The following is a 13147-nucleotide window of genomic DNA, read 5'->3' as shown; positions in this document are numbered from 1 at the left end:
CATGATTTGCAAAGCATTATTTGGTCAGCTTTTTATCTTGACTTTACCACAAATTATGCTTAAAACAAAGGCAACGGAAGCATGATGACTTGAAGTGTTTAGTCTGCTTGTCCTGTTTTACTTAACCTGTACAGCTGAAGACTCTTAAAATATACAACTACAGGTAAATATTTATTAGCAGGCATAAATCTAAAATGCATGTTGCAAATTTTTATCACTGATAATTTTAACCATATCAAAATCTTATCTGAATGTGGATCATCTTCCTGTCAATTCCAGAAGCGAGATCCACACAAACGTAGCAGAAATGTGATTTATTGTAGCAAATAACATTGGCTTTCTACAAAATGGTGAGAGCACTGGAAGCATTTAAGGATCAAGTGAAGGCTGTAAGAAATGCACTCAATTAAGCAAGTCAAAGTAAAAATTTCACAACATACACAATTCACTTATTCTTTCCTTCAGTTTCTTCACATCTCCATTGTAGTTGACATGAATCTCTCCCAATATAGAAAGTAAGCAAGCCTATTCGCTGTTGACCAAATATTGACAAACTGTGTGCAAATAGATGTCTCACAAAAGCTTGTTTGTCATATGGCAATCCATAAACACATTTCATTTGTCATTTAAATTAAGCAGGCAACACAGTTTGCATACATTGCATACATTATAATTCAATACAACAAACTGAAATTGTGCAGAGAAAAACCAAAAAAAGGCTCTATTAAAGGAGTAATGGGTCATGTGAATGTGGTCATTAAAGGTATTTTCACTTCTTTTCACTTTTACTGGTTGCATAATGTGTTGTTCTACATTATTTAGCATTTATCTGTAGCTGTAGTTTGTGCTTACTGATTGAATCATCAAATTAGCAACTACACAACATTGCACCAAATACAGACCTGTTCTGTTCAAAATTTCATAAATTTGTTTTTCACCAAAACACCAACAGTTTGCATTCCTCCTTCCTCATCAATGGGGGACTTCTATGTGGGATGTGCACTGACTGGTAAATAAATAAATTGCAACTTCAGAACCTGCCAACAAGTTATAGCACTGTTTGCACTTACCTTTGTGCTGCCAACAAACAGAGCCCTGAACAAGGTGAAATGAGCCTTAACTGGATTTTTATAACTGCACATTAATACTACAGTAAGCACACTTAGATTTCTTCGTAAACATAAACTGTGCTCAACTTGTGAAATGTGTCATTTGCATAATGGATTTTAGGAGTCATACAAAAAGTAATGTGGCCATTAACGGATATACAGTGAATATTGATAATTGACTATGAAACCAAAAAAGAAAAGTGTCGTGATGAAGCCTATGTTATTAGTGTGTTGAGGACAGCTCATCTTGATATGACAAGAGTCACCAGAGATACAACTTCACTGTATAATTATATTCTTTTGAGTTATCTAATGCAAGCCACTATAAGACTCTGTCTAATCAACTGTCAAATAAAACTAATACAGTAGTTCATGTATCTTCCTTGACTTGTTCAATGGTCCAAACTGGCTTACGTAACTTGGCAACAAGGGTTGTAGTCCTGCTGTTCTATCTGTAATCATTTAATGACATCATAAAAAAAATTTAAAAAAAGATTAAACAGTGGACACCAGTTCGAACATCTTTCAAGTCATCTTGCAGCAGTTCTTCATGTTGTTTTGGACTTCAGAGTCAAGACTTCAGGTGGTACAATCATGGTTTTCATCCTACCTGCCACTACAGAAAAAAAACAAATGGGGACAAAATATCATATTACAACATCGTTCAGTTGCCAAGAAATTGAGCTTGTTTGTGTATATATATATATATATATATATATATATATATTTAGCATAATACATTAAGGTGCTTTATGTAAGTTTTCTCTGTCACCAAATGTGGTTTCTTGGCAAGTAAAGAAATTAAGCTATGAACTGAACTCACAAATTTTCTTCTAGACTGGCAGGTAACAGCTGTTAATGCTAACGTTAGCTATGTAGCAACAGCAAAGACTTACATAGAGCATCTTTAAATGACAACAGTTTAAGATACTAGTATGCATCAGTAGTAATCACTAAAATACTCACATTGTCAATAAAGGCATTGAATTAAATACAACTGTAAAGTCATCAAGTTCTAATTAAAGAACTCTAAAAACAGAAATGACAGAGATTATCTGTTTTTTTAATTGATATCATCAGATATGAAATTAGTGCTGCTTATTTGACTTAAGAAAGTTGATTCAGTATGTCTGCATTCACAGATATTCATTTGCACTGCACCCAGTAATGACATTTAAGTTGTTTAAGAACTAACACAGCTCGAAGATAAACACAAAACTAACCTTCAACCCACCACCGCCAGACACAGAGGTGGTCATCGCCTGTTTCTCAGTCTCTTCCTGTTTTTTCTTTTTCCTCTCGACAGCTTCTGGATTTTTAACACCCCTGTATGCTGTCTAAAAAACAGAGTGGAACATGACCAAGCGCTAAAATGCAATGGGTCATCATTAACATGTATTTATTTCTTGTTTTTATGTTCAAATTCAATACAAGCTGTCTTAAAAACATGCATGTGTTTCAAAAGCATTTTCTACTAAATAGTATAACCACAACCTCTTCAGAAAGCTCAAGGCGTGTTCAATCACAGCTAGCAAAAGGGCATTCAACTGCCAAATAAGGCAATTCAGCTAAAGGTGCTTTGTATAGTGCAGTACTGCTAACGTGACTGTGGATTAGGACTCAGGAGCTTTCATCTGTGGTAGTGAAAGTGTGAACTGACAGGGTGCCAATTTAAAGATGAAAACAGTGACTTGGAGTAGAGAGATGTGGTAGTTAAAATACTAGCCAAAAGATTCACCTGATCAAGAAGAGGGTTCATTCTGGTTCATGTCTACTTACCTTGATAGGACTTTAGCATGTCTCTTACGGGTTTGCAAGTGGCTTTTCTGTACAATAAAGAATTACTCACCACACTGTCAAGTGCATCTACCTTGAGCGGGGTGTATGTATTTAATAGAGGGCTCTGATGTTATGCTGAACTCAGTCACCAGATATTATTAGGTACATCTCGCTAAAATGAATGCACTTAGGAACAACAGCCTCCAATAAATACCATCTTTACGTTCAACCTTTGATGAATCAGTTTCAGATAAGAGTATAAACCACAGCCTACAATAAATCCAGTCTTCATGGCTGTATGATTTATTACTGTCCTAGTTTAGCTGCATAAGTGTTTTAGCACTTGACACATTGATAAGCATACGAAACCACTTAAAGCTTACCTCTTTTTGTCTCTTCTCGGCAGCCTCGGCTAATTGTCGTCTCCTTGTATCCTGTTAAAACATAGAAAACTTAAGCTAACGCCGCAGACAGACCCTCCCCGCTCAGTTCAACATGCTGGGCCTGGAGCATACTTGTCATGCCAATGTGTACACAGGCTAAACACGGTTAACGCCTCCTAAACATTACCAAGTAGGGCCTACACTGATGATTAATCAAATTCACGTAGGTTCAAATAAGGTGCCTGGTTTTTATTGTTGATATTGGAAGGAAATAGTGAAATTATGACTTATCCAGCGTCACAGCTGGTATTAACAGCTGTAGTAAATTAACTCACGGGATCTGGAGTGACAACAACGTCGTCCGCTGCTCCGCCAAGGCACGGTAAGCACATCCCCATACTTGTTTTTCCAGGCAGAATAAAAGGCAACGTTGAAAATTAGTTAGCAGAGTCTCAGATTAGTCTAAATGGCTACCTGGCTAGGCGGTAAGCCAGTTTCAAACTACCGGGCTGACAGGTAAGGCAACAGCAGCAGCAGCCTCCACTCCCAGCGGTTGTTGTTGGGTCATCTAGCATAACGTTACCGTTACCTAACGGTTGGGTCTGTAAAGCTATGGTAACGTTAGCATTCTAGCTAACGGCTGGTTACTGATTCACTACAAAGCCGGTCTCTGCTACAAGCCGCCTAATGAATAGTTTCTCCTCACACCTCTTGTTTAATCGCATCGGCATTTGGAAAATAGCTGTTTGACAGTCAGACGTCTAAGCCAAATATTTTTTCCTTCTGAGTTTGTTTTGGTTAGAGTTCAACTGGCTGACAAATCCACCAGGGTATGTTCAATAGCGTTAAATTAATAACCGCAGTTGAAGATTTCTGCTAGCTTACTCTGTACACAAAAGTAACCTAACTATCTTGTCAGCAGTGAAATCACTACGAGGCTACTACTGTTTGTCATAATTAACGAATCGGGAGTAGCAGTGTAACTAACACCGTTTAAAAATGTGTTCATTGTGCTTGTGATGTGTGTTTGGTTATTGTGAACATAGCTCAGTGTGGCCGTGGTGACGTGGTGGTGACGCCTCTGACAGCTGGTCAAACAGCGCCACCCCCTGGTGAGGGACCAGACCAACACCAACACCAACACCACGGTCACCATCACCACTCCGGGCTCCATACGAAAGGTTGGGTTGCGTTTTGACCAAAAAAAAAAAAAAAAAAAAAAATGCTGCTTTACTGCTTTTTTTTTAATTGTTGCTCTTAATTTCCCCCGGATTTCGCTCCTGACAACTCCACCTTGTGGAACAATAAGGTAATTATGTATGAAGAAGTTTTTAACCAAACCAGATTGGTTTTCTGGGTCTCTCACAATTTTTGTAACAGGTTTATTGAATTGTTAATGCACAGCCATCCCTCTCGTTCCTCTGCATTTAATAGAGAACAATTTAAAGTACTGTGACAGGCCCAGATCCTCACCCAGCAGCTGGATTTGTTCCACAGAAAAGCTCATTTCAGGAGTTAATCAAGAGGAGCATTTTTGGAGACTGTGAGGCTAACATCCAGATCCATGCTTGGGTCTTAATCTTCATATCTGAAACTTTTAGCTTGTTATTTATATTGGCAGGTTGCCCCCAAAGTTAAAGAAACACATTACTAAACTGTAACATTTATGACATCAGTGTTTTGTTAGTTTATTCAGGTTTTAATATGAACTGTGCTGTTTGATCCTATCCCAGTCTTTCAGTTTTCCCACGTTAGATTCTTTACCATCTTAATCTCTTCCATCTAATATATCTGATTTGGTTAATCCACATGCATATTAATATTAATATATAACCTATAAGCTACAAATGAATTTCTGTGCAATAGCGCGAGATTTGAGAGAAACAGGACATTCCCAGAAATCTCAATTTGGGACTTCCAGAAAAAATCGCAAAAATACTTGCTTAAAAAAATGAATTCCAACAAGGATAACCAAATCTGTCAAAAGTGTAACTAATCCAGGTCAAACTTACCCTTAAGAGAGTGGATCTTCCCTTGCTAGAATCTGTTGTCAATCGTGTAGACTATTGAGAGAGCGAGTGAGTGAGTGATCCTCCACACAGCAGTTCCGTCCAATCAATACTCAACAATCAGTATCCTGGGAGTTAAATGTAGTATGCTACAGCCCAACATCTTAAACTCCACCCATCCATCTTCGCTGCACTGCCCGGGCTGTTTCACAGCTCAAAGGTGCTGCACTGTGGGAATGGCAGGTCCATGAGATTGCACAGTTTTTCTATATATACAAGTTGTCATTCAGAAAGTTACTGATGGGAGATTTGTACTGAAGACGCCAGTACATGCAATGGAAGTCAACGTATCACAGGCTCTTGGCATCTCCTCGGGTAGGTTTAACTCACTGCTGAAGGAGGCACAAGGGATTGTAGTAAAACTGCAGCTGATAAACTGATTTCATAGCTATTGCATTTGATTTCTTTTTAACCAGATATGTGTGTTTAGTGGTTTGTTCTTTGTTATTGTTTACTGTATACTGTCCAACCTGGAGTAAAAGTACACTTGTCTAACAGTTGACCATCATAATGTTCAGTCTTATTTTAAAGCTGTAGCAAACTACTGTAACATATAGTGAAGGGTGCAGGTGAGTTCAGTGTGTATAAAATATGCTGTTAATCTACTTGATGATTTAGTCATGAGCCAGGATATGTAGTGAATGAACAGGGAAGTTAGTGAAGGTGCATCACCTACTGATAGTTTTCTAAGAAGAGTTCACATGGATGCTTCCTTCATGGCATTTTTCATAAATGAGAAATAGATAAAGTAGCCTGTACATGCTTGTAGATTAAACAGAATAATAGTTATCTAGAGCACATTATGTGTCTTTCTTGTGTACAACATTCATTTAGTCTCTGGCATGTTTGCACAGCACTCAGAAAAGCTCCTTGTAATCTTGTGGTGAAACATCTATGGTCAGCCAGTCTGGAGAAAAGAGAGCGTGACTATTTTCTAGGGAAATATCCATTATCGTTCAGTTTAATGAGCTATCCAATGCATGACTGCTGAGGCTTTTATTAGTTGTTCTAAATCATCATTGCCCCAGGCAAAGATGAAAATGGCAAAACTCTTGGCTATGTCGTGATAGCTAATAGGACAGTGTTTTCATCTGTGTTGAGCCATGTGGATAATGTTCAGTGGTGTGCAGAGACTCTGAGGGGGTCATGGGGGCAAACTGTGATGTGGTGGCTCTGCTGGGTGAAGTGTTTACCTCGCTATAAATCATCAAGCATTTGCTGTTGGTTTAAATCCTTCAGTGTGAACCCCCTCATCCAATGATAGATGAGTTGTGTGCACAAAAGTTCCCTGGGAAGAATCTCATGAAGATGAGATTTTGAAAACTCATCAGCCTTTTTATAAGGGAAATAGCAAATATTTTTTTCATCTACTTTCTGAGCAGTGATCACCAATAAAAAAAATACTATAGAGCTATAAAATAAAGCTGTGTATAAGCTTTATTCACTGATAACTTCTTCCTGGAACTTGTCTCTCATTTTGTACAAAACAAAACAGCTTTTCGGTCAAAACTGAACTCTCTCTGGGGTTCGGAGGATTTGACAAGTGCAGGAGAATCTGCATCACTCTGCTCAAAGTCAAGTCCTGTTGTGGAGTCATGATTTTTTTTTGTTTGCCTTAGGGCTACAAAAATAAACAAAGTATAATTGAAAATGCAATATGTGCAAGTGCAATATCCAAATCACGGGAGCTGTAGTTTTTTCAATAAAGGTAAAATGTGTTGCAACATTGTGGTGCATTGTTAGCACCATTGTGGTGCTACAGAGACGCCCCGGCCTACAAATCATATTCTACAGATGCAGGGGAAACATCATTGTTTGGTACAAGGTGCAAAAAAAAAAAAAAAAAAAAACCCTCACCATTATCATTTTTAAAAACTTAAAGTAAAAATAAAATACAAAATCGATCATTCCAACTGAAATCAAATCACAATGTCTGCCAGAATTATCACAAGATGGTTATTTTTGCGTATTGTTCAGCCCTGGTTTGCATGTTACTTTACAACCATGCTCATTGTTTAAAACAGTGTTTACAGACTCTAACTGCTGTTCCTTCATGCAGTTTTTCATCTGATGCATCCCAATATTATATCTGCACACAATGGAAATATGGAGGGAGGCAGTTATGATGTTATGATTTTATGGAAACATTTATGTTCCCTGAAGTGATCACTGCTGACTAATGTAAGCTGTTTAAGAGACATAAAGCTCACAGACCAGGTTGGTGTAGCCATCATGTAATGGAAACACTGCTATATAAATTCCCTCTGGACTTGATGTATACCCCCTTTAGCTTATAGGTATTATGGATATAAACACTGATGCCATTTTTATTCAATTAACAAGTTGCTGGAGAAGATGTCCACCTGGCTGCACTCAAACTTAATTACATTTGTTGTATCATCTGCTGACATTTCAATGTTATGAAGTGTTTGTATACCTACACTAATTATGTTATGCAATGTCCCAAGCTTATCAATAAGCCCAAGATGTGTTTGTGACATTTGTTGCAAAGTGGTAATTTAGTCATGGTAATAGTATTAGTCAGACCATCTGGCTGTGTTGCTTATTTGCTCAGATAAATCATACTTAGGTAATGGAGTGGATACATGGTTAATGGAGTCACACGTTTCTGAGCGGTTACTTGGGAGTGGAATTTGGGGCACCAGGAAGTTCACAGAGGAAGTACCTGCTCATCATCAATCGATCTACTTAATGTTCCCATACTTTTGAAATCTTCAAGACAGTATATGAAGGCACTTAGACTAAACAGCTGTAATGGACAAAGCACATTTTAAGGTAAGTGATTTTTTTTTTTCTGACCAGTTGTCCAGTTCTCTGGTGACCTAGGTGCAGCAGTTTCCATCTTAGTGTTATGACTTCGACCTTCCCTTCAAGTGCAAGAACCTCATTAATGGCAGTCTATGTGTTTGTCAGTGAAGCACAACTGAGAGACAGGAAATTGCACTACATTGGAATCACAACGTACTCCTGTATTTTCAGTGTATTGCACCACACTCCATTCTTGTAGACTTCTTGTAAAAAGCCCTTTGGTAGTAATTACTGTTGCTGTCACGAACTGAACTGCATTTTTAATATTTAGCGTTTCAATAACATACTTTACGCACCAGCATGTCTGGCAGCCACATCTTATTCTCTTGTCGGCTCCATCGAGAAGAGATGCTGAAGGGAGATGTTGCTATTGAACGTGTACAGAGTCATTTCTGTGATGCAAAGTACATTGAATTGTTGGTGAGTCACGCTGTTTGGACTCTGAGTGCATCCCCACGGCTCTTCCTGTTGGTTTTAATGAAGCTGAATGCACACACGAGGGAGGGAGCACACATCAGCACACACTGAATAAAAATCTCTGACTATAGATGTTATTTTTCCATTGTAAACAAATTAAAATACATTATTGTATGTTAACTTGGTTGACCTTAGCAGTGACCTGGTTAGGAGTCAGAATGATAGCCTCTCCATTATGTAAAAAGGCAATTACTACAAAAATAATGGCTCAGCTATAATTTATAATGCACATCAATCCATTTTTAGTCTTACTGTGCTGGTTTTTCCCTTCTAAACATCCACATTTGCGGATTAGAGGAGCTGACATTTAGCATATAATACTGGGTTGGATGACTGTTTGAATTCAAGAATGGACAGTTTATTAATATAGTTCTTAACATCAACATTAATTCACATCCTGAATGTGTAGTTGAAAATAGAAACATTATATAATCATAGAGGCCTTAATATTTAAGACATACACAGTATATTGACTCAGTGCTGATTATTACTATTTTACTTTTGCTAAAAAAGAAAATCAGTTGACATCTTGCTCTAATTTTCCAAAGCTAGAAAACAGACTCTATCACAACAAAGCTGCAAATTAGACAAATGTTTATTCCAGTAATCACCTATCCCTGAACAGTTTAAGTGAATACCTCTGTATTCTGACATCATGAGACATTTCTGCAAGTTTAACTGTTTTATGGTTTTCATTGACAATCTAACCTGATCAGGTGAGTTACACAGTTGGTTTAGAAGGCCAGAGGCTTTTTGCTCCCCATTAGTGTCAAGTGTCAGAGGGTAAAAGGAATTTTAAAGAAGTGTTAAAAATGTATGAGCACAGTAACATGAGAGGGATAAGTAGAGAGCTGTACTGCTGTGATCACCTACACATTTTACTGATCTGAACATACAAGCAATTACATTTTCCCACTGATGACACAAGCAACTGCTATAATGGTTTGAATATACGACAGGATGCCCTTCAAGATAAAAGCAACAATAAGAATTCCTTTAATAACATACTCTGATCACTTCCTTGTCTGATGCTGATGTGTGTCTGCGTGTGTGTTTTGCAGGACCATGTCATCAGGACAACTGTATGTTTGTGCCTCTGCTGGAGAGTCAGGCCTCCAGCTCCTCTGGAGGCGACAGGCATGGTCCTATCAATCGCACCATAAGCCACTCAGTGTCCTGGAGCTCCTCGCTCGCCAACAGCTTCCACTCAGAGACCGAGACCGACCAACACTCCGGTGAGTTTGCCAACAATAAATATGGACCTTTCTTACCCATTGTACACCTTTGTTGATTCTGCCATCGTAAGTGTCAATGAGGCTGTCGGCCGTGGGAGTCTCTGTGCTGTGGCCACTGGACGCCAGATGTACTCAACAGCACAGTAATGATTGGCTGTGTTGACCACACTGTTTATGCCCTCAGTCGAATTGTTTGCTCTGAACTTTTAGAAAAGCTTCATCAGCAGGTCCTTTGGCTGTGAGGCCTCAGAGTAGTAGTAATTTAGTTGAATGTCTTGATCTTAGATGTCACTGTCATTCAGCAGCCTCTGGAGTGAGAGTGAGCGGGGAGCTCTTTGATTCTTTGAACAGCGGGCAAACACAGAGATGTGTTGAATATTAGTGAAGGCACAGCTTTGATTGTTCTTGCTTGTAACATTTCCTTTGACTGGAATATTTAATTGCTAATTTTAGCGTTGAATAACCCTTTTACCATTTAATAACTGCAGTTATTTTCAGTTAGATCATTTTGACTGCTGGAGGATTTTATATCTTTTAACTGTAAAAAATATTGTTTGGCTTCAGATGCAAAGATGATGGGACAGTTAACCATTTTGTTTGGACACTGGAAGAGTATTAGTCAGTATGACAGTCTAGTGTGAAGTATTTAATGATTTCATATTTCCATGAATAATGCAAAAACCCTTTGTGGTTCTTGGAATTTAATGCTGACAGCCCAGTTAGTCATCTTTTTAACCACAGGGTGGCAGTATTTTATTTATCTAAAACCTTGCTCCCTCTGCAGCCTGTCATCTGACCTACATCTCTAAACTAACTGGCAGGAATAGAAGAGATAAAATTTTAAATGGCACTGACCCTATTTATTTATTCATCGGCCCAGTGAAAGAGATGCATTTGCCTGGTAGTTCAATTACATGTTATAAAGGTTGGCATGCACAGCTCTGCCACCAGTGCTCAACAAACATCAGAACAGTGGGAGGAGGAGAGGCGTGCTGAGCTGCAAGAAAACAGATGGTATTTGCATCCACGACAGATGCCAGACTACTCCACAGAATACCAGCACAGACAGAGATTGATACACAAAAGTAGGGTCACACACCAAACCGCAGCCTGTGTTGTTGTTTCCCAGTGAAGACTGACCACATCACGGCAGTAAGTGTGAGCAGTGTGTGCTCACATAGAGACAACATGAACAATGCAGGGCTTCTCCTCAGCCATGGCTTTGAGATCCTGATTGGAGGTCTGCTGGTCTGCAGCTCAGTCTGACTGACATTGAGATAAGACCAGTGACCTTGCAGATAAACCCTGATAAGATCTCAGTGCTTCTGTGCAATTGAAGACAGGGTAAAGTGATGGAGTGACAGAGACAATATTTTGTGGTTTGTCTTTATATTCTTTCTAAGATGAAGGTTTTGCAGTCACATAAATTGACTGTGTGATAAATAATATGCATCCTGTTCAATGTTTCATGCTACATATAGAAGCTGTCAAAAATGTATTTACAGGATCTTCTTTTCAACAGGCACTGAATATTTTTTTTAATTTAACTACATGTACTTGCATTCTTACTACTACCTCATATCTAAACTAACTTACAAAACCCCTAGATTCAGTTCAGCCTCTTCAACATTTTACCTGCGTCTTAATAAATCCAGCAGGACAAATATTCAATAACTTTTAATATGAGGCTATTAACCTATACTACAGTAATTTCCACCTGCACCCTGCTCAGTTTTCATGACTGATATTACATTTGCTCTTGAAGGAGGGATCCCCTGCCACTGCAGCAGCAGTGTGTCTGCACAGCTGATGTGTGAGCCCTGTAGTAGTAAGCCATAGTATTGATTGTTTAGAGTTTTTCTCACAGCCTCTCAGTTGTAAATGCCTGCCAAAGCAAAGTGTTCAGCCTAAAAGAAGTCAGCTGGTCCATATTTCTTTTGTTGCTGTTTTGGTTTAATTTTCTTTTGATAAAGTTACATTTAAACCTGATTGTGGCTGTCAGCCAACAAACTGATGGCTTCAGCACCACAACACATTGTCATCTGTGATTTATTTTAGGGATTACATGATGGTCAGTGGGTTTAGACAATCTGATGGCCTTTGTGCATGTGAAATTCTATCTGAATTTTCTGCAATAGTACCTTGTAGTCTGTCTAAGAAGAAAAAGATAGAATGACTTTTCAAAGATTTTACATTAGTGTAGTAGCTTATCACTTCAAGGCTGATAGAAATATGCCAGAGGGGCTTATAATGTCTTAAGTTTGAAATGATCTTGGCCTCAAAATTAAAAAATGAAATTTATATGCACATTTAAGGTGCTACTACAAAGGGTAATTTCCGAGGTCTTTTTTTTTTTTTTTTTTTTTTTTTTTTCAATCAGCACTGACTGCCTTATATTTAAAGTAGCACCGCAGCCTAACTGTAGCCTGTTTCCGTGCACATATGATCCCTGAGGCTACGAGCAGAATGATTGATGAACGAATCAATATATGTCCTTGTCGGTCCATTTGAGATCTGCTGCCCCTGGTAATTTCCCGCAGCTTATTTGGAGTCAGTAAATCAGGACGGAGGGGGCACGTGTCCATCGCGGGACCTCCCCTACCGCCCGTCACCATGACAACAGCCGTGGATGGTGGCGGATGGGGAGCGGGGGGGGGGGGGGGGGGGGGGGGATGCGGAGCTGAGACAGGTGTTGCTGGGGTTTGCGCATCGCCCGTGAGATCGCTCGGCAGCATGGGAGCGGAGAGAACACCTACGCCTCCTCTCCACAGTTTCTCATGTATTCTGCAATTCTGCTTTTCGAAATACGGAATTTAATCAGCGCTGGAAACCAACTGAACGCCGCAATGGTGCACCACTCGGGCTCCATCCAGTCCTTCAAGCAGCAGAAAGGTTGGTGGCTAATGTGCCAGTTCCGCGTCCCGCACTGATTTATCTCGGAGCCGAGTGTGATGAGCGGTGACTTTCTTCTCTTGTTAAATAGTTTGTGATGTGAAATGGCACTCAGAGCTCTCTGACTCTCTACTTGCTGTAAGAGTGACGCAGAGTTGGAGGTCTTGCAGCTTTCTCCTGGGATGAAGCCTGTTTCTGAACCCTTTTGATATTTTATCCACTTATATATGTTACACTGGCTGGTGTTAACTCATCGTATTTTCACAGTTTCGTATAGAAATCGGGATTATGCAGGTATATTCAATTAACGCCTCACATATGACTAAATTAAACAGAAACACCAAGCTATGCAAACCACATTTGTTATAACACAA

The 13147-nt window shown here is 39.1% G+C and overlaps 2 protein-coding genes across 8 annotated transcripts in view; one reads left to right on the top strand and one right to left on the bottom strand.

The window, feature by feature from the left end:
- Positions 1-299: 299 nt before the first annotated feature.
- On the bottom strand, positions 300-4077 carry svip (small VCP interacting protein). The gene is made up of 4 exons (XM_071496919.1): positions 3607-4077; positions 3272-3322; positions 2333-2446; positions 300-1725 (listed from the first exon to the last, which is right to left on the bottom strand). The coding sequence occupies exons 1-4, from the start codon at positions 3667-3669 to the stop codon at positions 1711-1713; spliced, it is 243 nt and encodes an 80-aa protein (XP_071353020.1). The 5' UTR covers positions 3670-4077; the 3' UTR covers positions 300-1710.
- Positions 4078-4234: 157 nt separating this feature from the next.
- ano3 (anoctamin 3) overlaps positions 4235-13147 on the top strand; it is a 39614-nt gene continuing 30701 nt past the window's right edge. For 3 of the 7 annotated variants that reach the window (XM_071496756.1, XM_071496765.1, XM_071496746.1), the window contains exon 1: positions 12563-12773. In XM_071496756.1, the coding sequence (XP_071352857.1) occupies positions 12659-12773 (115 nt within the window). In that variant the 5' untranslated portion in view covers positions 12563-12658. Of the gene's footprint in view, positions 9882-12562; positions 12774-13147 lie in introns of those variants that run through there. The other 4 variants (XM_071496738.1, XM_071496731.1, XM_071496723.1 and 1 more) reach the window with 3 other exon arrangements.

This window comes from Trachinotus anak, unplaced genomic scaffold (assembly GCF_046630095.1).
Source record: "Trachinotus anak isolate AG129_WGS33_773 ecotype Australia unplaced genomic scaffold, CSIRO_AGI_Tana_v1 ptg000002l, whole genome shotgun sequence".
Lineage (NCBI taxonomy): Eukaryota > Metazoa > Chordata > Actinopteri > Carangiformes > Carangidae > Trachinotus > Trachinotus anak.
Note: the sequence above shows the minus strand (reverse complement) of the source record. Positions and strands in the feature narration are given on the sequence as shown.